The sequence below is a fragment of the Notolabrus celidotus genome, chromosome 12, assembly GCF_009762535.1.
Source record: "Notolabrus celidotus isolate fNotCel1 chromosome 12, fNotCel1.pri, whole genome shotgun sequence".
Taxonomy (NCBI): domain Eukaryota; kingdom Metazoa; phylum Chordata; class Actinopteri; order Labriformes; family Labridae; genus Notolabrus; species Notolabrus celidotus.
The window spans coordinates 28,832,269-28,857,893 of record NC_048283.1 but is presented as its reverse complement, the minus strand read 5'-3'; the positions used below and the strand labels follow the sequence as shown (position 1 = coordinate 28,857,893).

The 25,625-nt window shown below is 40.7% G+C and overlaps 1 protein-coding gene across 3 annotated transcripts in view; it reads right to left on the bottom strand.

Annotated features, from left to right (window-relative positions):
• Positions 1–4,026: 4,026 nt before the first annotated feature.
• Positions 4,027–25,625, bottom strand: part of grb10b (growth factor receptor-bound protein 10b) — a 71,857-nt gene continuing 50,258 nt past the window's right edge. For 2 of the 3 annotated variants that reach the window (XM_034698591.1, XM_034698590.1), the window contains exons 6-17: positions 18,120–18,276; positions 12,616–12,731; positions 12,132–12,206; positions 10,343–10,480; positions 10,006–10,116; positions 9,827–9,925; positions 9,587–9,664; positions 9,296–9,412; positions 8,807–8,873; positions 8,605–8,692; positions 8,374–8,467; positions 4,027–7,637 (exon numbers count right to left, since the gene is read on the bottom strand). In XM_034698591.1, the coding sequence (XP_034554482.1) occupies positions 7,491–7,637; positions 8,374–8,467; positions 8,605–8,692; positions 8,807–8,873; positions 9,296–9,412; positions 9,587–9,664; positions 9,827–9,925; positions 10,006–10,116; positions 10,343–10,480; positions 12,132–12,206; positions 12,616–12,731; positions 18,120–18,276 (1,287 nt within the window). In that variant the 3' untranslated portion in view covers positions 4,027–7,490. The remainder of the gene's footprint in view (positions 7,638–8,373; positions 8,468–8,604; positions 8,693–8,806; positions 8,874–9,295; positions 9,413–9,586; positions 9,665–9,826; positions 9,926–10,005; positions 10,117–10,342; positions 10,481–12,131; positions 12,207–12,615; positions 12,732–18,119; positions 18,277–25,625) is intronic. The other variant, XM_034698592.1, reaches the window with a different exon arrangement.

The window sequence follows — 25,625 nt, the reverse complement described above, 5'->3', positions numbered from 1 at the left end:
ATCGTCTGTCAGTCACCTTATGACTGATTCATCTGTTTGCCTACTAATTATGTGTTTATCTCAGTCTTTCCTGGCAGGATCTGTTTCCTGGACCTTTATTAAAACCCTCATCAGTCATTCAATGCTGCCTTTTCTCTTTGTACACTACCGTTCAAAAGTTTGGGGTCACCCAGACAATTTTGTGTTTTTCATGAAAACTCACACTTTTATTTATCAAATGAGTTACAAAATGAATAGAAAATATAGTCAAGACATTGAGAATGTTAGAAATAATAATTTTGTCCTTCAAACTTTGCTTTCATCAAAGAATGCACCCTTTGCAGCAATTACAGCATTGCAGACCTTTGGCATTCTAGCTGTTAATTTGTTGAAGGAATCTGAAGACATTTCACCCCACGCTTCCTGAAGCACCTCCCACAACTTGGATTGGCTTGATGGGCACTTCTTGCGTACCATACCATCAAGCTGCTCCCACAACAGCTCAATGGGGTTGAGATCTGGTGACTGCGCTGTCCACTCCATTACAGACAGAATACCAGCTGCCTGCTTCTTCCCTAAATAGTTCTTGCATAATTTGGAGGTGTGCTTTGGGTCATTGTCCTGTTGTAGGAGGAAATTGGCTCCAATCAAGCGCTGTCCACAGGGTATGGCATGGCATTGCAAAATTGAGTGATAGCCTTCATTATTCAAAATCCCTTTTATCTTGTACAAATCTCCCACTTTACCTGCACCAAAGCAGCCCCATACCATCACATTACCTCTACCATGCTTAACAGATTGCGTCAGGCACTCTTCCAGCATCTTTTCACTTGTTCTGCGTCTCACAAATGTTCTTCTGTGTGATCCAAACACCTGGAACTTTGATTCGTCTGTCCATAACACTTTATTCCAATCTTCCTCTGTCCAATGTCTGTGTTCTTTTGCACATATTAATCTTTTCCTTTTATTGGCCAGTCTCAGATATGGCTTTTTCTTTGCCACTCTGCCTAGAAGGCCAGCATCCCGGAGTCGCCTCTTCACTGTAGATGTTGACACTGGCGTTTTGCGGGTACCATTTAATGAAGCTGCCAGTTCAGGACCTGTGAGGCGTCTATTTCTCAAACTAGAGACTCTACTGTACGTGTCTTCTTGCTCAGTTGTGCACCGGGGCCTCCCACTTCTCTTTCTACTCTGGTTAGAGTCTGTTTGTGCTGTTCTCTGAAGGGAGTAGTACACATCGTTGTAGGAAATGTTCAGTTTCTTGGCAATTTCTTGCATGGAATAGCCTTCATTTCTAAGAACAAGAATAGACTGTCGAGTTTCATATGAAAGTTCTCTTTTTTTGGCCATTCTGAGAGTATAATCGAACCCACAAATGTGATGCTCCAGATATTCACCTAGCTCAAAGTAAGGCCAGTTTTACAGCTTCTCTAACCAGCAAAACTGTTTTCAGCTGTGCTAACGTAACTGCACAAGGGTTTTCAAGGTGTTTCTAATCATCCATTAGCTTTCTAACGCGATTAGCAAACACAATGGGCCTCTACAACCTGTGTAGATATTCCATTAAAAACCAGACGTTTGCAGCTAGAATAGTCATTTACCACATTAACAATGTATAGAGTGTATTTCTGATTAATTTAATATTATCTTCATTGAAAAAAAATCAGTACTTTTCTTTCAAAAATAAGGAAATTTCTAAGTGACCCCATACTTTTGTAGTGTATGTAGTTCCTGTAGTGTATGTACAATGCTAACCTCACACCCGGTTGTTACAAATGTTTTATGAGGCTTGCAGATATTAGTGTATTCATTTTGCAGATGTAGAAAAAACCAAAGCACACAATTTCAGGTTTGCTCCTCCCACTGATGCTCAATTTGATGTGATCTGGGGGATTCAGAGACTAGGTCCACATTGTTGTAGTCCTCTCGGCCACCCACTTCCATTGCGCTGTAGTCCAGCTCTGATTCTCATGGGCTCATTTTAGGCATGTCTGGTGGTGGACAGGGGGTCAGCATGGGCACCCTGACCTGATTAAAACTTGTTAAACTTGTTAAATTCCTTGAAATGTTGATATAACTTAATAAATCACTTATTGGACAGCTATCTCAGTCTATAAAAAGCTCCTTCAACAGCACGCACCCCGGTCTAATCTAATGTGACAGAATTTGCCAGTTTGTCTGGCATGTTAATATCTGACCACATCCTTCTGTGTTTCATTAAAGAGCATTAAGTCTATTCTCTCTGCCTCCTGAATCATCAAACCACTAGATGACAAACTACAGAAAAAGCAGTGAACAGATCCATCACAAAACTGAGAGTTTGACTTCAGACAAGGGTGTGGCAAAAGTACCTAATTTGGACTGAGACCAGAATGGTTAGTCTTGTGATGAGAGTTAAGTGAGGAGGTGGGGATAAACTCATAAATCCATCTCACCCCATCTCACACATCCAGAGACAAGTGATGTCACCAAAGAGACTTTAAACATAAGCACAGTGTTTTACCGATCATTTTTAATTATTTAAATCTTACAAATTATGAAATTATGTCTATTGACAAATGCTAAACATCCTCTTCTGATAATCTGACATCAATATATTGTTTATTGCTCATCTGACTTACAAAAGAGCAACCTTAATTTTTGTTTTACATTGTCTACTCTGCAAAGTGTCAGACATGTTAATCCTTTCTTTACCCTAAACAAAACCTTAAGTCTTGTAACTTCACTATTTTAGCATGACTGATAATCCAAAAGGAGTGACAGACCGAGGTGGTGTCAAAGGGTCAAACCTAGGCAGGATCAGTGCAGCCTTTTGGTTCTGGGACTCCATATTAACAAAGTCTTCCTCACTTTGCTTATCACATGACATACAATCAACAGGAGTTATTGATCGTATTGATACATGTGTTGTTACTGAACTGTTACCTTTGATTAATTGTTTAATGATACTGACTGTTTGAGTCTTCAAACTTGTGATGTTGCTCCATCTAGTGGACGCACAAGTAATTGCTATTTCGAAGGCATTTTACATCTGTCACCTTGATGTATATGTTGGACCTGCTGATTTTCAGATTCTGCATGCAGTATGATGCATACAACATAATCTGTAACATAAGTTTGATACAGCAGTGTTTACTTAGTCAAGGTCTTAAAGGAAACATTCCCCAAATAACAACAAAAAGAGCCCACGTTTTTATATCAATGTATTAATGTTTTATTCTAATTACAATAAACAGAATATATCAGTCCCTTATTTGTACAAAAATACCTGAAAAGGTTACAATTAAGATTTATAAGCCATTCAACTATTTACAGATTGAAGCAAAGCACATTTTGAATACAGGAGCTCTCTCTTACAAAAAAGAGAAAAGTTACTGTTTTCTTTTTTGCATTCCCTGAAATACATAATAGTTTATATTTTATTATATATAGATATACTTTATTCTTTACTCATTTGTACAGCCACGGTATCTTGCATTGTGACAGTAAATGAAAATGCAAGAGAGTCAAGATGATACAGATTTCTCCATGTTTGCAGGATCGGGCCCCGATTTAAATCAAACTCCAAAAATAAACTGAAACTAAAACCAAAAGCATTCCATCAGTTTCTAACAGAATCATAAGGAGTGCAACTTTCTGACTTCTGCAAGGTTTCTGAGTATGAACAGTCCCTCCTGAAATGTAGCTCTATCTGTCATTTGGTCTACATGTACGTCTGGTTTGTGCAGAGGAAGAGGAGTCATCAGAGACTTCTGAAGTCTCTTTGATCATCTCCATTAGTATTAGGATTATTGCCAGATTGAAAAAGTGACAGTGTTAGGGATGTAGCTCAAAATAAACTCAAGTATAGACCCGTTAAAAGGCCTTGTATGAATAGCTAAACTAAAACTGTACTGTGTTAACCTTACTCTTTGAATAGAACTGGATCTACTCTGTTCTGTGTTTTCAAGTCAACCAGCAGACTGGAGGTGCACAGAATGCAGAAAAAAATCCTGATGAATGAAACTAAATGATTTATGAATAACTTGCACATATGAGTCCCAGAGATCTGATGATCCAGTAGTTTTTAACATGCTCCGAGTCAACCCTGAGCAACCCAGTTACATTCATTTCTGTTAAGAGTACTAACATATTGATCAAACCCTCTTATGTCTCTTTCTTGTGTTCACAAGTTGAATTTACTTTAGCTTACTTTCATTAATAGTTGCCTTTTGAATTTAAGACCCTGCAAACCCTGATCCTTCACATGCTGACACCTGCTTTCATTCACATCAGTCAGAAAAAAATGCAACAATGTGAGAGTGAGGATGACTGAAAATCTCTGGCGACTCATGATTATAACTTCAAACAGCGAGCATTAACAATACAGTGACATATCAATAGCTTAAGATGACTTTCAGTACTACAAACAAATCTTGTGTTGTTATCCGGATTACATATATCAATAATATGTGACAAAATCCCTGCACATTGAACATAAACTCTGCATTAATGAATCATTATACCCCTGTTTATTGCAGTTTTAAGGGAGAGAAGGGCCAGATGTTGTTGTTAAGCAGTTCTTCATTACACCTAATCTCGGCATTTAAGATTCTTTCATTAAAAAGGTAAAACTTGAATGTTTTTTGTCCTACATCTAAATTTCTACAAGTCCTTCTTTCAAGGCGAGGGTTACATGACCCAGTTTTTAAAAGATGTGTGGCTTTTTAACTTTGATTCCTGTATTTTTTTCTTCTCCTTAAGACCAGAACAAAGCGGAGAAGACATTGTAAGGGCTGGGCTTCTTAAAAAAAAAGATAATTTTCAAATAAATCTGGGCAAAATGAAACCAGCGATGAAAAGGGTAAAACAACTAATTGATTCATGCTTTGGGAAACTCAGGCGTTTTCGTTTGTTTTCAATTTCACAACACTCCCCTTGTCATGTAATGGAATGACAATGTTAACAGCACTTGATGCCAGTGTGCTTCCAAACATCACTTCGTAACAAGTTTTGAATGAAATTAACAAAAGGAAACAAAGTCCATGGAGAGATTCTATGTCATTACAGTAATCATTATAACCATAAATCACACTGGTCAATCATTTCATGGTAATGACAAAAGAAAACAGTACAGAACAGCGCTGAGAAAAAAAAATAGTCTAAAATTTTCAAGTAATCAGTCACATCCAGATAAATAAATAAATTTTTCTGCAACAATACTTTAAAAAATGGTTTTATGTATCTCAGATAAATAATGGTGACCGTGCACAGAGAGTCAATATGGTGCTGCTCACATCTTCAGCTTACAGGGGAATAAATTATGACTGTGGGTGTTGGAATCCGGGAAAGAACAAACAGAACTCTAACTGTCTGCTGGTGATCAGAGCAACCACTAATGTTTGGACTAAATAAAAGTTAAAGAGGGTTTGAGATTATCCTGATATGGTTATGGAAATAAGAAAGAACAGCTCTTTGTGGTGAGATACTGGAGAGAAGGTAATTGTCAACCAAGTTTGTGGGAAGTGACAGGTGTGCATCTTATCATAAGACATATGTATAACAACTTTGTGCATTAATGTTTTCCCAGAATTTGATACAGCTGTTTTGCCTGTCACGTTTCATCCATTCAGTTTCTAGTCAGTACGAAAAAAAGGATCCATATCAATTTAAGAGGACATTTGATCAAAGGGTCCTTTCGCAGTAGTTTTTTTTTTTATGGTGCTTCAGCATAGACTTCTCCAAAACACAACAGGGGATCCATTTAAATTCTCCTTGGCTGGCAATAGTTATAACCAATCAAAATCCCATCCTGTAAAGTCAAATTAAGATGCATGGGTAAAACTTGCATAAACCGTAGTACTGTAGCTTCCGCTGCCTGAAGTCTCGGGACCTTACATTTCCAGTTTTATGTTGCTACCACACTGCTTACAGTATCTACACCTCATATAACTCTCACATATTTCTACTTTATTAAAGCAACAGCAGCTAACTATCCATGGACAATGTACCTGAATCCGTACAGAGGTGGTGTGCAGCAGGCAGTATGTGTAGGTGTGATATGCTTGGTTCACAAGTACCTCCAGGTAATACAAGGCAGCTTATATCGGAATGTAAAGCACGGGATCTATCAGAGAGGAGCCAGCACTCTAAACTGCATCCCTTAATACATCTACTGTATGTTTGACAGAGTTTCACTAATGTTCACCAGACTGAAGTCAGTTTGTGTAGCTTCATTTAAAAAGAAGAGGGTCCAAAACCAGGACAACCTTTGTTTCTATTGTCACAAGAAAACCCTGAAAGAGATGACAGTGGTTACCCTTCCCTGTGCCATGGTAGAGAGGACTGAATACAGACTGAAACTCACTGCTGTCTAACCTTATCTTTTCTAACAGGTAGCATCCTGCCTCTGCTTGCAGTGAATTACTGCTGCACTCATAAGTTTCCCCTGGTTTCACTTTTTCACATTGCAGTCACCATAAACGTCTACCTGGTTGAAAAATGTCTTCCAGCGTTTTTACTTGCGACTTCACCCTGTATTACCCCAAAGTTTGACAAATGCTTCTTTTTGTGGAGGTTGTACCAGGAAATACTGAACAGAGCTGGAACGTGCAACAGCATCACCAATGAAGAGTCGTAGCTTATGTAAATAATGGAGGATTGCAAATGACCTGAATGCAAAGTGTTAAAAAAAATATGCAAGAGCAACAAAAACCCTGTGTGGTCAAAGATGAGCAAATAAAACTCTATGAGAGGGCACAATGCAGGTTTTAGTACAGTCCATTCTTTTAAAATACTTGTTTTGACAAACTCCAGATTTTTCACAAATTCAAAAAGGACATTCGTCCTGGTGCCTCTGAATCCCGTCCATGTTGAATTCTGACATGTCCTTACACGCCTGCAACCCTTGAGGGTGGTCTCTCTCTACCATCTCTCAGTTCACTAATGTGACAGCTTCAAAGTCATGCACAGTCAAAGGCCACTCCCATTTTGATGAGTGCAAAACTAAAGAGACAATCAACTCTCTGTCTACAGTCATCTTTGAGGACGTTTGAATAAGACTACTGTTTGTTGTCAGGGAGCAGAGTGGTCCACGATAAAGCTCGTCCTGCTCACTGTCCAGTTTAAGGGAAGAAAAGACGAAACCTCGAGGGTCACTGTATTCAAGCTTATTGATGACTGTGGGTAGCAAGACTGTGGAAGATTCTGCAACTGTATGACACAAACGGCAGTGTTCATTTCCTTGATCTTCTCTCGTCTTGACCGAGGAACCTCGTTAGCAGGTTGTGCATCTGATTCCTCAAACATCCATGCAAACGAAAAGAATCCAACAAAGTCAGCAGTCTCTGGCGGACTCACGGCATTAAAAAACAACAACGGAGAAACATCAGTCATTCACCAGCTTCTTATAAAGATAAAAACAAAAAGATTCTTGTTGTTGTGTTTGTTTGTTTGTTTGTTTGTTTGTTTGTTTGTTTTAGGCAGAGTCACGTCAAGTGATATAGCTCATGGGGTCTGATGATCCGATGATGTCATAAGGCTACGACGGTGCATGGGTGTTTGAGTTTACAAGGCAGCACTCCTCTGTTGAGCTGGTAGAACTCCACCAGCTGGATCAGGTCAGTGAATTTGGTGGCGCCGTCATCAAGGCTGAAGAAGAGTTGGCCGTCCTCTTCACACTGTCGGGGACGAAGGGTCCGGGTAAAACGAGCATGGAGAGGAAGGATTAGAGAAAGGATTAGACGGGTGATACACAGGACTCTTTTTTTTTTTAAGGATTATGCTTTTATACATTTGGGCTTGTTGGCAACAGATTGCTTCGATTTTCAAAAACTGTGGATCATTTTGCAAACAGTAATATTATTTTGAAGATCGGGTTACCGCCTGCTAGAGAGGGCCTGATTTTTTAGTAAAAACAATCACATCATTGAACAAGGATAACTGAGGATTAATAATAATCATAATAATAACTATATTTATATAGCACTTTTCAAAACAAATTACAAAGCACTTTACAAACAATTTTAAAAAGCAGTAGGCAGTAATTAAGAACATATCATAATCCAATAATCGGAGGATTGGTATATATCACAACATTAATGCTTTTGGAAAGCATTTTTTTCAAGTTAAAGAGCTGACAGGCCAGTGATATGATCTGTTATAAATTATTCTAATACTTAAGTTTATTTTTATTCCCCTAATAAAACAACTTTTTAAAAAGAGACAAGGTAAACCTGTTAAACAATGAAGATATTAAAGCTCCTGTGAGGAACTTTCTGTCTGTGTCGATTTTCTTATCATACATTTGAATTGCCACTGGTTCTTGAAACAATCGTGTCAACATTTCATTGAATCAAGCAAAATATTTTGTTCATAAGCAATAAAGAAAAAGATAGTTCATCAATAAATGCATACCGGTAGTATCTGGAAATGTTTGATTTTCTGGTGATGGCACAACGTGAGCACAAACGCCTTGGGGTTACTCTGACTGACCCTCAGCAGAAACAACCTGTGCAACAAGAAAAAGAAGGCAATGTTCAGGTGACTTGATTTCACAACAAATATATATTTAAGTAGTATTTTTTCTCCATATGGGTTAAAAGAAAAACTGCGAGGCAAAATAAGTTCCAGCTCCGGCTCTCTTACCCGTCTACTTGTCCTTGCTGGTGGATAATACGATGAGACTCTTCTCTGGTTATCCTGCCGTGGAACCACAACTGAGCCATGTGGATGACTGCATGGGAAGAGAGAGAGAGAGAGAGAGTAAGAAACATATTTAGATAAATGATTTATTCACACTGACATGGCAAACAAATAAATCAAAAGAAGTGAACCACCATGTACGTACCTGAGTTTAATGAGGAGTGGTGTAGTGGACTGTGGGAGCCTAATATGTTCATTCGTTGACTCCTCTTCTGAGAGAGAGGCCACAGAAAGACAGGACAGGAATTAGTTCAGTCTATACATGACAATCCAGAGATTCTACTTTATTTACACTTTTCTGTCCTCTTGTAATGGAGAAGGTTTGCATTACAAACAATTCAGTGTGCATATAAATCAACCCTTATCTTGACCTTATTGTAAAAGTGTTTTCAAATGTTTAAATGAGCGCAAACTTCATGCTGGACACTAAACATCTGATACTATATTTTACAGCTTTCCACACATTCCCTCTTTTTCCATTTAAATAACAGTAAAATCTACACTTACAACCAGAGGACGATTCACTGCATGAATATATGTGCTTGATAAACTGTGCCATCTGTAGACACGTTTTAAGGGTCTGCTCCTGGCATTGTTGACATAGAGAAACTGAAAACCTAAGGCTGTGTCTCACCCGCCACGCATGCCCCTCCTCCATGGCAGCACTCTGAGCTTCTACAGGGTTGTCAATCACTCTGCCTATCCTCCCCGAGAAATCCATCGCCACAAGGGAGTTCTCTGATACACTCCGCTAGAGGGAGACAGAGATGCATGAGAGTCGAAGAAACACACAAAGCAGCAACACAAGAGACTGGGGTGCAGCTATACCTAATTAAAGTCAGAGATTTGAGGTTTTCAAAGTAAGCTTATATAGTTACTTTGATGGTGTAAGATTTGAGGTGCTCTAATGAAGAGGTGAACTTACCATTGGTGCTGAGAAGTGTGAAAGTAAGGTTTTTCTTTGTTGAGGAATCTTATAATTCTGGTACAATACAATCCCATACTGCAGAGAAACAGAGAAGTACAGGTAAATAACTGTTAATAGTTCAATGTTTGGGGTCTTCATTTCTTTGTTCACCGCCAACGTCCTGATCAAAGTTTTGATAGCTTGATAAAAACACATCAAAAACTATATTCTATGATCATGACAGATTCACACTGTTACCTTAAAGAGTCTGAAGGCCGTCATCCAACATGTCCTGCCCTGCTCGTCGTCAGCACACAGCATCCTCAGCTCCTTCATCTCCCCTCGACCTTTATTGGGCTGTAAGATTTGACGTGTTAAAAATAGATAGAAAGTTTTGATCACTCAGTTTAATGTCGCTTCTGTGGTCTGAGACTTACTTTGATACAGAACTCGTAGTCTGTGGGAGCACCGTGCTGCTTTTTGCCCATGATGACTGTGAAGAAGTTGCTGTCTTCAAGGTCTGCTAGTAACTGTAGATGTCTGGGCTCCTGCAGACAGAAATAATTAATAAGTCAGCACATCACAGGGAGACACAGCCTGGAGGTACACTGACAAAACGAGACCGCCATAAATAAAAGGATGATTCTTTGAAGGTAATTACGTTTAATCTGGAATATTTACTGTGTAATTACTGTAAAACTTTATAGTAGTAAGCATATGAAATTACAACATAAACCCTCTCCCTTGAAGACGGAAAGACAGAGGTGCTGTTACCTTTGAGGTTCCTTTTGTAGAGCAGTAGAGTCCTGAGCGCCGCAGGAACATGTAAACTTTCTTCCATGACTTTCTCCCCACCTCCTTCACATACAGATAACCCTGAATCTCTGGACAGCTGCTGGTCGCTAGGAAGTTCTGAAAGAGGGAAAAGAAAAGACACAAAGCAGGGGTTCAGTAAAGGAAAGTTTGGATTTTCACTCCGTAATATCCTCTAAAAAGGGCCCTCTGCCTCTGGAGGGAGACGCTGTATCCCATCTGAAGCCTGTAAGCTCTCTGTCGCCGTCACAGCAGAATACTAAAGACTGCAGCAGAAAGCATCTGTAGAGGCATCACAGACGGGAGGTGATTGCTTTTTGTCAAAGAGCGCAGTGTCATGCGGGCTTCTTGCATCAGTGAGGGAGATAAAAGCTGACAGCTGATGGCTGAGATGTGTGACAGCTTAGATTCTAACACAAATAAGTTAGGGGGCCATGTTGAGGCGAGACATTGTGCTAGTGTCTGAAAAATCAAAGGATGTAGACTACAGTATATGCATCATTTATGCTCGTTTGAGAAGGACTTAGGATGAATTTGTAGAATTTCAATTTACTGTTTGGAAGACAATACAATGTTTCATTCTTTCACCTCATGTCATGTGCAAGCCAAGACAAACAGTGCGTACATTAAATCAACATGCACATCAATGCTATCTGGAAACCTTAAAGCCCCCGTTGTCTAGAGGGCGCCTGAAGTATTCTGAGTTTGCAGTGTTCATGTTTCAGAAAGATATCGCACCATGAAGTGGCAGGTTGAGTTAATAGAGTTGATTTGGAATTTGTGGCTTGCGGCTGGAAGGTAAACTGTTCCAGAAGACTCTCCAATATCTAAAGCACATGTTCTCCAGTGTTTTGGAAACATCGAACCATGGGCCTCACGCATGAGCTTTTTCCGACATCTGCAGAGTCACGCTCACATGTAGCAATCGTGCGAAAAGCTTTCTTTTTCAGGCACTACAGCTCGCTGATTTGTATTGACATAATGCGTCTTGCATAATGGCAAATAATGCAAAAACACCTGGTTGAGTTCAGGTATGAAATTATTTTGTGTTTGGCTGATCTGCCCATGAGGATGTTGTGTTTAGAATCAAACACTAAAGATTTCTGACACATCCCAGGCTTACCACATCCCCTTTCATTTATTGACTCCTCTATGTAGAGCGTAACAGAGCATAATGTCTATATGATGAGCAGGAGAGTTAAAAGCTTTCTCTGAGTGCCGAGCATGAAGGGAATGATTCCAGTGGTGGCTCTGCCTCTGACAGCTCCATTACTTGATCCAGGAGAGAGAAACCCTCCATCCATTAAGACCAAAGCTCTGCACAATCCCAAGAATCCCAGACCTTTTATTTTTTCTGCCTGTCTTTTGTGAGATGGGTGTGTGATAGCATGACACAGGTGTGTGAAGTTGTGCTATACAAACACCCAGTAGGTGAATGAAGAACTGTATGTTCTATTTTTGACTGCCTAATTCCATCCGTCGCGAGTGTCGGGCCTGCGGTGCGTGTGCCGAGACAGTCATGTTTCAACAAGGGATCAACAGTAGTTATTACTGCAGGCTCTGACGAGACACACTGTCTCAGGGTCAGAGGTGAGCAATGTCAGCTTGATTGTACGCTATGTGGCGGCTGCTGACTCCGAGGTAAACTGAGCTGTGTGCGTGTCAGGAACAGGAGAGAATGAGAGACAGACACACAGAGACAAATGTGTGTGTCTCTGCGTGTGTGTGTGTGTGTGTTTGTTGTATGCACCTGAAGGAGCTGAGACGGTGGAATCGTACGACTGGTTTCCTGGCACCATGCAACCATGTGCTCTGGGAAAAACGCCTGGTGGAAGAGAGGTAGACAGACAAAAAATATCAGCCACTGAGGGAATAAGGAAGATCATGCAAATAGCACCAGGAGTCAGCTGTGACAGAATTTTATAAAAGTAGATCAGTATGTCGATCAAGACATGCTTTCCCTTCAGAGCAAATAACACAAGAAAACTCTGTACTCTATTACAGCCTCAAATTTTAAGAAACAATGGGTGGAATATTGCTATCCTTTCTTCGGTATTCAGTGTAACTACTCATTCAAACTATCTCAAGGTGAATGGTTTTATCAAAATAAAACATGTAAAAATAAAATCCACAAGAAGTTGATGCTGCAGGGGAATCTTTAACATCTTACACTGTTACATATTTCAACCATGAAGACGTCATGAGTGACATGTTATGTTAGCAAAAGTAATTACCAGGGGGTTTCTGAAGAATTCATATTTGGCATAGTTCTTCCTGAAGAGGAATCTGCTGTCGCTGTTCATGGAGGCCTGAACTTGAACCACCAGCTCGTGATCTTCTAGACAGCGCTCTGAGGGGAGAGAGGCACAGAGAGGAACACAAACCCATGATTATTAGTATTTAATGCTTTCTTAAAACTGCACCAAAAATGAAAAGTAATAACTGGAAAATTATATTAATGATACCAAGGACTGATGGTGAATGTTTTATCATTACATAAAATGATTATGCAATCATTACATTAGAATCACAACATGTTTTTAAAGAAATCACCAGATCAGATATGATTCAAGGAGAAAAAAAGAGTAATCTGTGTTTCTTGTCAGGAACAAAGGGTCTAAAAATCATCAAGATGAAACTGAAAGAAAGATTGTGCCAACTGTATTTCTGAAGTAACAGGAACAAAGTCTTTTTTGTAAGTACTTATTATCCTTTTACTCAAAATCAAAAAACCTGAGTGGTAAAAGTTTACCTCCAATAAAAATCAAGCAGAGATTTGTTCACAAGCAGCGTGTTCATCTGTGCAGTCTGGTTAACACACTGAGTATGAAGTTTGTTCCAAGTGTCATTCAGCCAGACATGATTTCTCTCTTTCTAATCCAGGATAAAAACTGTAAGCTCCAATTATCTTTTGCAACTTGCATCTTGCTAACACTCACACAGTTTCCCACCAACACAATCACACCTGACACAGCAGCTACATCTGAACAATGCTAACCACACATCGAGTGTCGGAGATTCTTTTAGGCAACATTGGAACCATGAAAAGGTGGATATCATTGAATGATCTAAAATAATTCTGCTCTTTATTCGACTACATGATGATCAGACTGAGAATAAAAGAGGCTGTGATCGTACAGCATGTGTCAGTCGGAGGTCCTGCTGATTTTGTTCCTGTCACTGTGATGTTGAAAGCGCTCGTGACTCAGTCAATTCCAGCAGCATTACACGTTTTCTCTGTCATGCCTTTAATGAAAGACTTCCTTACCCCCAGTGGATTTAATTAAAATGTTGTAACTTGTTGAACTTCTGCAATAAAACTCTGATGTCTGTTTTTAGAACTTCAGAGAGACTTTACAGCTCCATCTCACATCATTATCACATTTCATGTTTCCCCTCTTCGCCTTTTTTCTTCCCTCTCCATCTCTCAAACACCGTCACGACTCAACCCCCCACCCCCTTACTTCTTGTTGCATGTTTCATGACTCACTTCATTTTTGTGACAGTGACTCACCCTGAAAACTCTAACTCAATGTCCCACACATGTTTACCTTTATGGGGTGCCAAGTAGAGGTCAGACTTAATTATCTCAAAGGGGTATTTTATTCCATTCAGCAGAGTACTGAGAGTGGGCAGTGATGTACGGGAATAGACTGCTCTATTCAAACGCAGTATTGTTCTCTCTCTCTGTAACTATTCCTGTCCACCACCAAACCACACATGCACACATGAAGAGTTACAGCACATGCATGTGCAGAGCAGACATCCAGAGTTGCTGCTTAGACCTTTCACAATTCAATTATTGTTCAGATAACTAACCAACTACATGCACTACAAATAGAACTCGTTCTTTTTTCAAGGGCTCATTAAAAATCAGTGCATAAACGACTCGCAAAACATGAATGCTCTACAAAGAAGTGATCCAACATAAATAAGTCACAGTTTATTTTCTGAAAAGTATCTAAACTAACTTCAGCGTAACTCCTTACTACAGCTAACTTAACACTCGGCTCTAGGTCAGCACTGTTGTTATTGTTATATGATAATTTATCTCAATCCAGTTCTTTTTCCCTAATGTCTTCTGCAGGAAGCCATGAAATATTTCATTACCGTTTTGGCTAGTGTGTTAGAGGAAAAATAACAAGTCAATTTTTTAAGTGAGGCAAAAAAATACTAGTGCACAGGACACATTTTCAATCCCTGCATTACCAGTGTAGGTACACTACCAGTCAAAAGTTTGGACACACCTTCTCATTCAATGGTTTTCATTTGTTTTAATTATTTTCAACATTGCAGATTAATACTGAAGACACCCAAACTATGAAATAATATGGTTTGGCCATAATATGGATCCATTGTGTACTAACCCTACCTCTGAACAACTGATGGTCTCAAACACATTAAGAAGGCAAGTCATTCTACAAATGAACTCTTGACAAGGCTCATGTTAATTAGAAACCATTCCAGGAGACCACTTCATGAAGCAGACTGAGAGAATACCAAGAGGTTGCAAAGCTGTCATGAAGGAAAAAGGGGGCTACTTTACAGAATCTAAAATATAAAACATATTCTGCTTTGTTCAACGTGTTTTTGTTCATTAAATAATTCCATATATGTTCTTTCATAGTTTTGATGTCTTCAGTATTAATCTACAGTGTTTCAAATAATTAAAATAAACACAAAACCTTAAATGAGAAGGTGTTTCCAAACTTTTGACTGGTAGTGCATATCTCCCAAAGCAACCAGCCACATTTTGCAGATAGGTGGGGCAATCAGACAACCAAAGGAGCTCCAGAACAAGCCAAAGCAGTGATTCTAATACAACTAGAAGAATAACAAAATATCATGAATGAAATTCAACTCAAAAGATCTTGGTATATTATATTTTTCCACTTTGGTTTTAATGACAATCAAACCATATAGGGAAGGCTTTTTGTGTTATTTTGCCGCCGATTCAAATCCAAATGCAAACACAGCTGCAAGGGCAGAAAAACACACACGGTAAGATAGATACTAGTTCTACTGTGTCAGATATCTAACCCTTCAATCTGAATAGTAACCACTGTGCTGCTCACTACATCTCATTTACTATAACAGCTAAAGATAAAATACTATAAGTAGCTATTTCAGTGCAGTTGCAGCTCAGGTGAGCCAGAATAGGAGACGGCCTATAATAGAATGGAACGACTGCGAGCCAAGAATGATGTCATCTACAACAAGCCGGCCTAACTGTATTTGGCAGCGTGGTGTTGGCAGCTCTGATGAGAAATGTAATCAGATCATGATGGATGGTGAAATATTGGGTTAGAAGTTTGGGAGTGGTCCTTTAAATAACACAATATATCTTATTAAAGTTTCCGTACATGACAGCGTAACACACTGTGTGGTTGTAAGACTAAATTTGGCAAAACATAAAAATAAACTGAAACAAGTTGTCAGATAAAACAAGTCAAATTAAGTGCTTTTTCATATGTGTTTCAGCACGGCTCTTTTTCACCACCAGGCTCAGTGCTCTATATTAAACTACACCCCCCTTCTCTCCCACATCTGTTAAACTGTACAGACACGAGCGCAGAGCACAGGCTCAACTTGTCTCCATAAGTGCTTTATAATCACCCTTTCCTCAGGGGGAGGTTGGGTTTTCTAACATTCAGCTGGCCACGGCTTTCTGAACTTAATGTTATACTGCCAAGTGTAACACAAAATCAGCAGAGCTCATTCACTTCTTTATACAGCAGCAAATTCAAATCACCCCTACATTAAACCCTACTGTGAAGCATCTTTCTGAACACTCCTTTCTGCTCAACACTTTCTATTGTCTCATTGTAGCCACATTCAGTTTTCAGGAACTTTGAAACTGTAGGAAATCTGTTCTTTTTTTAATTGAATGTGACACTAAACCTTCTCTGCACTTTCTCAAACACCTCGATCAAATTTCTCCTCAATCTATGAAGATTACACCGGATACCTCTGCTAATTGCTCAGACAACAATATAAACATTAAGTATTGAGACAAACTTTCATTTTGTGTTGTTTCTGGCGACCCCTGTGGAAAAAACTGTTTGCTATATCTTTTGGCTAATCAATGGACGGTACATGAAGTTCAAATAAAAATCTCAACCTTTAAACTCCTCATAGTGAAACTTTGAGAACGAAAACAAAACAAGAACTCTGGATCTGCAAGCTGTAAACTCAGTGACTAAGAAATTCTCAATCTTCTTCTAACAGTCTGATTTATTTATAAAGGCCATAATAAAACGTTATCATTTATTTCAGTTTTACAACCAGTTAAAATCTCCTGACTGTAGGTTATATGTTGTACTTACATTGCTTTTCATAATTTTTGATCAGGCTCTGCAGTTACAATTTCACCTTTGGATCCCTAGTTCCTCAGTCAGAGCTTCTCTTTCCTGACAGATACTCCTTTTAACTCTTCATTTATTATCTCCGTTACCTCTCTTCTTTTCCTCTAATACAGTTCAATGTGTCCTGATCTATTATTTTCAATAATCAACTTTTCTTCTTATCGGTTAGCTCCCACTCAGAGCTCTACCTATAAACCTCCTTTTGTAATATTCAAAGTAACTAAAACATCATTTTTCACAAGCCAGTTGATTTTGAAAAGTAGCACAGGACCCAGAATAACCCGGGGTGGAACTGTCCCGGATCTTTGTCCGGACCCAGTCTGATCTCTTTTTATCTTGGGTCAAAGAAAGACCTGATTCTAAGCGATCTGCTGACCTTAAATGAGCCTGACAGAGATAAAAATAGCAGCGAAGGATGTCAGATACCATATGATCCTCTCTGCTGCTATCATTATCCTGTGCGTGAACCAGAAACTTTTTCTCCCCACCACAAACACTAAATTAAGTTCCTGAGTAAAGCTCAGAAGAGTCTTAAGATGAAGGCCTCAGGCCAGTGACCTTTATCAATAACAGCCTTTGTTTAATCTATGAGCTGGGACCAAAGAGAGTTTCTGCTGGTTTCCCAGGGGCCTGAGAGTACTGGTGAGCTCCATGTGATGTTTACTTGAATATTATAACATCATCAAGATAGGACATACATTATTTACTTAGCCTCCTTTAACTGAACCAACAACAGAGTCATTTTGTAATTTACCACGCACCTGAAATAATTTAATCAGTTTACACTCTTCAAATATGCTTGTAGCAGAAACTTCCCACTGCAGCTCTCTCCATACAACTCATACAACATGCCATCGAGTTCAAAATCATTGGATTGCTCTAGCCTCGCTTATGCCAGTATGATCTCATGTGCTGCGCATTGTCTATTTTTGTCACTTTGTGCTCGCTTGCATGCTAACCTGCATGTTTTGTCTCTGTCTGGGTTTTTCACATGATTACATAGCCCTGCCTAGCCTATATAATAGTGCACAGCTACAGCAGCATTTTCACACGCTGACCATGTTGTACATGATTAGATCACTGAACATTAATAGCCCTGTGCGTGCATATGTTGTATAGTATGCACATGCACTCATGCTTGAATATATCCCTGCGTGAGAATATGCGCCTAAACTGTCTGTCTGCCCAAGTTTGTGTGCATGCATGCATACATGTGAATGCACCTGTGTGTGTCAGTGATTGTTTTGCATGTCTTAGCCTAACCAAATGTCCAAAGAGTCTGTGTGGGAAAACTTTGAGTACATGTGTTTGTTCATGTGTACATGTTTGTGTCTATGAGCAGGGTTTCCGTCCTGCATGGTTCTGCCACTTACCTAGCCCGAGCAGTGGGTGATGTTCAACAAGTGCCCAACTGTTGTCATCCACACAATGGCTTTTATAAACCAGGAGCTGGCACAGGTCTCTGGCTGTCATGTCAGCTGGGATCTCCACCACTTTGCCCATGCCGTCTTCACTGAAAATCTTCACAATCTGAAAGGAGAAAGAACACAGAGTTCAACGTCAACAACAGACTATTTCATGGTGGCTAGGTGAATAAGAAAATTATTATTTTCTGGATCAAAACATAAGAAGTGCATAGATATAATGCTTGATTTAGACAGCTGTGAAAATGTCCTGGATATAAAAACAACAACAGGATACCTGGAGGTGATTAAGTCATTTAAAACAAACCATTGTTGAAAACACAAACTAATAGGTGGGTGAAGCTGGCAGTTTTTTCAAACACTTGCACAGTATTTAACATACAGTGACCCATACACTATACCATACCCTGGCACGTAATTACAGCACACAATGCAAAAGTACAGACGTTCAAGACTATGTAGCAATTGTGGTGGTAGAAATCACAGACAAGCCTTCCTTATAGCATATATTGTTGGTGTAATATAGACGCGAATACAAGCATGTGCTCTTGTCAACACAGCGCAGGACTGCTTACAGAATACGAGTACATACTTTAAATGTAGCTTCAGAGGAAATGTGCATGGTGTTTCCAATTATAGCTTATAGATAAAAGGTATGCAGAGATGAGACACGAGGAGTGACACTGCTTAAAGCTCCTTTATTCTGAAACTTTTGTTTAAACAGGCCGGGAATAATTCAGCTCACACCTTATATCGCAGAATGACCTTTGATACTTTTTGAAATCTTCACGCAGATCCTGTTGTTATTGACAACATGGATTCAGACAGGTACTCATGCACATATTCAGCCACAGCTGATCCATCCAGACTATTAAATATGCAATACGGCAACACTGCATTAAGCTCCTAGAAGGTTAAACTCCCCTTTAGAGTCGCATATGTGTAAGAGACATCCATTCACATCCAGTTTCTCTTTCAAAGCCCCAGAGATCAACAAAAAACAAGGCAACACATAGCCGTCTTCATATTTCAGCCATTAGTCCTAAATACACTTCCTCTAAGTGTCGACAGGTTGTTTTTCTTTAAAAGAAACCATGCAGTCACATTCACAGGATACACATCTAATGGCCCAGAGAGAGAGAACGAGAGCTCCAGCAGCCTTCTGAACCTGCAGAGGAATCCAGCCTTGTTAGCCTACACAGGAATCCAGCCTGCTAAGCCTACACATGTCATGTATGCACACTTCCCACATAACGTAGCATGACAAAGAAAAATTCTGTCCTCTCTTCTTTAGCAAAGATGCAGCTCATAGCATCACAGTTTGCACAAACCAGGCCTGAGGCGCTCAATCCATCCAAAATGGTCAAACGAAAAAGGAAGCCTGGATCATTCACAGCTGCTGACGTATTTGAGTCTTTTTTTCTTCTTTACGGCTGTGCTCACATCTTTAGAAAGACAAACTGTCTCCAGCCTTTAAGGTATTTACACAGTCCGTGACTCGCCTCTGGTTGAGCACAGCAGCACTTCAAAGAGAAATGGTCTTAAAATGTAAAGAGAGAAGGAGGCAAAGAGAGGCAGAGACACAGGAGGAGAGATAAGAGACAGAAAAGAGAGCGGCGGTCTTACCTCCACGGCCCGCAATAGGCAGCAGTCCGGGGAACACGAAGGCATTTTTTGGAGTGAGCCTGGCTTCCCACACACTCACACAAACACACTCACACACAGTCCCTAAGACAGGAAACCTCGCTCCTCTGTCGCCCTGTCTCCTCCAGAAAGACAGAGACAAATTTGAATGCCGTCAGTTGACAGTTGCAGTTGTGCTACCTGTCACATAGCCTGCAGAGAAGTCCTTCAGTCTATGTAGGCCGCCGCTCTCTGTCTTTAAAAAAAGAAACTGTCTGTGTGACCTGAAGCCGGTGTCTGCACAGCTCACAGAGACACAGAGACAGTCAGTGATCGGATGGCAGCAGGTACAGTACAGTGCTTCCAGTGCCGGCTGAGTCTGACAACTATCTTTCTGTCTCTCCCTCCCTCCCTCCCTCTCTCTCTCTCTCTCTCTCTCTCTCTCTCTCTCTCCCTCTCTCTCTCTCTCTCTCTCTCTCTCTCCCCCTCACAAAGGGTTACAGCCTCAGCCACGGGCTCCGAGGCACACTGAATCAAACCACACGCTCACCAACCAATCATAAGGCTGCAGCAGGCTGATGTAATCATTCCCACACAGACCCAGGCTCACACACATACAGAGGCTCACACACACACTCACTGAGAGGCACACACAGTCCAGTAGACACACAGACGCACAGTCATGCACAGACACAGGCAACTTTTTAGACCTCTTTGCAAGCTTCAGTTTCTTTTCAGAGCAAGGATCATTTGAGAAGGGTGTGGGACAGTGAGGAGGAAGAGGAGGAGGAGCAGGAAGAGGAAGAAGGATAAAGGAAGGAGTATAAAGTTTGTCTTTGCCTCCTAAATGTGCAGAAGTTTTCAAGTGAGGGCTTGTTGGCTTTTCTCTGCTTCTCTTTTCCTCTCCCTCCTTTCTTCCTGCTTCCCTCCTTTCCTACCTCTCTCCCTCCCTCCCTTATTCCCTCCCTCCTCCCCTGTGGCTTAACTTTGAACTCCCCAGTCAGATCTCTCTGCCTCTCGCAGCAGTAACAAGACTCATTACAGAGCAAATGAAATGAATCAAACCTGGAGCAGCACTTGAGCACTCCGATCTTCTCCTCCTCCTCCCCTGGTGGCTAAAGCTTCGTGCCAACATTCTTTCTCTCTAAAGAACAAAAAAACTGGAGACTATTTCACACACATGCACGCACTCAGACACGCACACACTCCCCCCCCCCCCCCCCTTCTCTTTAACTCTGATATTTAATACGGCATCAGACAGACAAAAGCCTTGACACACCCCGTCTGGGACAGGCGACAACAGCTTGACGATGTCCTTCAAGCAACTTTTTCTGTAATTCTCGACTTTTCCAGGAAAATGTAGAGTGTGGGTGTATTAGTATGAGTTTGGGTGAGGTGCAATCCAGGAATATGCACAGTTCCTCAACAGGAAAGAGGAAATAGTGGTAAAACTGGTAGCCGCCAAAGAGATATGTCTTAATTTACTACAGCGGGAAACTTTGGAGAGGGAGAGGGGAAGTCTGTGGCTGGGGGAGGGGAGAGAGAGAGAGGGAGAAGTGTGTGTATATGTGTGTGTAAATGACTGCACATGCACACAGGCACGTATGTGGGTGTGTGTGAGTGGGATAGGGAGAAACAGGAGACAGACAGACAGACAGACAGACAGACGTGAGAAGTGAGGTGAAAAAGAGTGGGAAGCGGAGGCAATGAGACAGAGAGAAAGAGAGGGAGGCTGTCTGGTGACACACTGCAGCAGAATGTGCAGTATGAATGCTTCCTACTGTTAACTACATATCTAGCCTGCACAGCTGTCTCTCCCACCCAACCCCCCCCCTCCTCATCCAGACCAGTACACACACCCTCCTCTACGTCACGGTTAGTCAGCCAGAGGGGAAAGCCCCAAAGAGACTCATCTCACATGCTGCAATACACTACAGGTTTTCACGCTGAGTAATTATTAATGAAGGTTGCTAAACCCGTTGACCTCAGTCCCTTTCCTCTCAGACTCAGTTCAAGGTTTGGAGATATGATCTTCTGTTTGATAGAGTTTGGATGAATCTGAGGACGGGTATATATGCCATTGGTGCCCATAAATCAACACACCTTATGTGACCTGGTCAAGCCCTAAAGTGAAGGGTCCACAGGATCATCAAAATTCAAAGTTGGAAGCAAGACCACGCTTCGCAACAACTTAAAATTCAGGTCATGTTTCTTGACTCTGACGTCAGTCTCCTTTGCCTAAAAGTTCGACTCAGATGTAACATGTCATCATTCCATTTTAATGCTATTTCACGAGATCAATATCAAACAGAGTGTAGGGGCCATAATGTTGATTTTCTTGTCTTATTTGTTAATCATGATTATTTCCTTTAATGGTTGACTTCATTTCCGGTTTTGCGTTCATGGGTGTGATTTACCTTTTATCTACCTGTTCAGTTGTGTGGCCGTCATCGCCATCGTCACTTTAGATCTTATTTGGTATTAAATTGTTTTGAGTCTTTTGTTGATAAATAGAAAACCTTACATGGACTTTGATTTTGATTTATTGCAAGACGCGTCACAAACACGAGCCCACTTAGTCTCCGCAGCACTTTTCAATCTTAGCTGCTTCACAGAGTCATGGGTAGTTCTACATAACAAACACATTTCTGTTGGCGTCCAGCTTAAAATGTGAAATGGTAACAGCACTCACACCTGTAAATGTAAAACAAAGTAATGTTCTGCGCTGTCGGCTCTGATGCTAGACATTGCTATCATCTTCCCCTCATTGTGCCTCTCCGATGCCGGATCAGAGGCAGAACATCCTCGCCTCATGATTCTTCCTCCATGCGTGACAAACAAGGAGTAATAGAGATGTAAACATCCTGCCTTCAATGAACAACCTGTAAGAGCCATAGGTTATTCTGATACTGATACTGATGGGATGCCAGTGAGGGACCAAGCTTAGTCACCGAGTCTTTGGGTGAAACAGAGGTAGGATCTAAGGTTTGGCATGAACATGTAGTTACATTACACCCTAACAGTGAACAGTAAACCCTCAGGGAAGCAGGGATACAGATGGCTATTCCATATTATAAATAAAAATTAAATATGGAAAAGATAATCCCCACTGACTTCTATGTTCAATCTCCAGGGCAAAAACATAACTCTCAAATCCTATTTGACGCACAGCATTAAGCTAAGCCCTGTTTAATTATTTGGTTTAGTATGGGGTTATAGTCTTATATGAACAGGGATAGTCAGATCTTTTCACACAGAGATTGAACTCAGGCTGAAACATGTGAAGTATCCCAGGTCACACACAGGGTAAGTGAGTGACGAGCATTTACTGCTGACAATATGTAAATATGAAAATGATTGAAAAGGCTCAGACATAGAGTTAAGTCACATCTGAGGTGCTGTAGACTAAAACAGCATGCAGGTTTCTTTGAGGATCTGTTTAACTTACTGAAAAGCTCTGCATGAGAGTGAACAGAATAAGAACATAATGAACAAAGCAAGTGGTGGAGGAGGATATCAGGACAGAATGAAGAGTGAATCATCAGCTCCTTATCACTCTGTAAACACTATCTCATTGAGGTTTTGGTTTCTAGCAGTTTTAACAGACCAATTTTGTTCTTGGTCGGAGGCTGCGCTCCCAAATGCTGGAAACAAGTCCCATGAGCAATCTGGGCAGGAGCTGTGGAGATCTTATCTTGCAGTGTGGCAATATCATTAGACTGCCACGTGAGTGGAAGGAATGAGATAGCAGATTGAGATGACAGCCGAGTGACACGTTTCGACTGACCTACTCTACTTTCACATCTTCTTCTTAAAGGCAGAGACATGTGGGTAAAGATTGGGACAACGAGGGAAAGAAAGAAAGAAGTAGGAGAAGGGGTTGAAAATGAAAGCATACAAAAAACAAAGTGTAAAAAGAGAAAATGAAAGAATGAAAGAGAAAATAAAAGCAAGTCAGAAAAATGAATGAAAGATACAGAATGACGGATGAAAGTGTGATAAGAAGATGGAAACTAAATGACAGAATTACAGAATAAAAAACAGAGGAAGGAAAAAGAAAGACAGAAAATATTTCTCTCTATCTCTTTATCTTTTAATACTTCTAACTGTGTCCTCATTTCAATGTAGAAGCAGAACAGAGCAGGGCCTCTCAACCTCTCCGATGACTCAGGTCTGATAACTTCCTTGTGATGTAATCCCCTCGGGACAGACTGAGGGCTTCAGGCAACTCACACACACGCGCACATACACACACAAGCAGACACACAGGCACCCAGATGTGCTTACATACGCACACCCACACACACATCTTGAGACACACTACTGAGCACATATTGTACATGTTGTGTACACTAAGGCATAGGAACACACTCACACACAATCCTGTCAGAGACACACAAAGACAGAGGTGGACAGAAACTAGACAGGCTCAATGACACAAAGAGAAAGTAAACTGCACTGTGTGAGAATGTGCTTTGTGCAAACTTAAGTGTGTACACAAACGTGTGTGTGCACGCCCAGCAACTCACACGCATCCATCTCTCTGAGAATTGGCTGCCGCTCTATAAATAGTTCTACTGGTATTACGTACACATTACAGGCCATTACATCAGATAGGAGTTACTGTGGGAGATTACCATCCTAAAAGACTATTAGCCATCAAGCATACAAGCCCCCGCACACTTTAAGATCCATTACATGCAGGCAATTTGAAGCTGTTTAAAAAGGGAGGCAACCTAGGGGAGAGGTAATAAGTGATGGTTAAAAGGCAGTGACACTGTAATATAAAACTCCACATCACATTTATCATAAAAATCAAAATGTGTCAGCTTCCAGTCACGCCAGACATTCATATGCAAATTCAACCCTGTGACAACTCCCACGTCTTCTCTTCCTGGACTGTCGAAGCAACAGGGGAATTCTTTTTGATTAACATGCATGCAAGGGACTTTCTTGCTCTGAGTTGAGCCTACAGGCTGTATACACTCATCATGTACTCTAACCTTAACCACAGCCCTTAGATGAACCTTTCCATTCCAAGATCACAACATCCAATTGGTTCAGCTCTTTAGTACAGTGTAACCAACATATGGTGTGAAGGAGAGTATAAAGCTCAGACAGTAAACAGGGATACATCCAAGAGTTAGTATTGAAACTAGGGCTTTTAAGAGATTGGGGAAATGTGATGATGAATGTGACTAAATACTAGTTCATGGCATTCTTGGATGTATCAATGACAACAGGATATTAATGATCCCTGAAGTACACAATACGTTATAAAGCAAACAAGACTGGTTTCTCCAACAGAACCCGTTTAAAGGTGTTTTTACAGAAACATCCAGTTGTGTCCAGAGTGTAACATCTACATGATCTTCACATTTCTACCTCAAGTTTTAGATATCTGTTTTTGAAAAACTACAGCAGTGTCCAGGCTTCACAGATTTATTGCACAGGGATTTACTTGTCTTCTACAAGTAAAACACTTACAAGGCCTTGGCTTCAAGCAGGTCATCAGTCTTGCCAAGACAAACCCCTTCACTGTCCACTTTTAGCTTTATCTGCTCCGCCACTGCCCTACAAAACCTCTTTACGTCTTGCCAAAAAAGAACTGTGGCCATTGATAAGCTGATTTAGCTCACACGACCCACCCCTTCTTCATATTCCCATTAACAAGTGCCCTCTATAAAGCCCCTCTGACTGTAATGTGGGGCTGTGTGTGGTCTCAGCCGCCCCCTGGAAGCTGGCATCCGGATGATGAGATGGAGACACAAAAAGAACCTGAATGGGCCTCGGACAATTGGCCATACCCGCTCAGCGCCTGTAGTCAGCAGA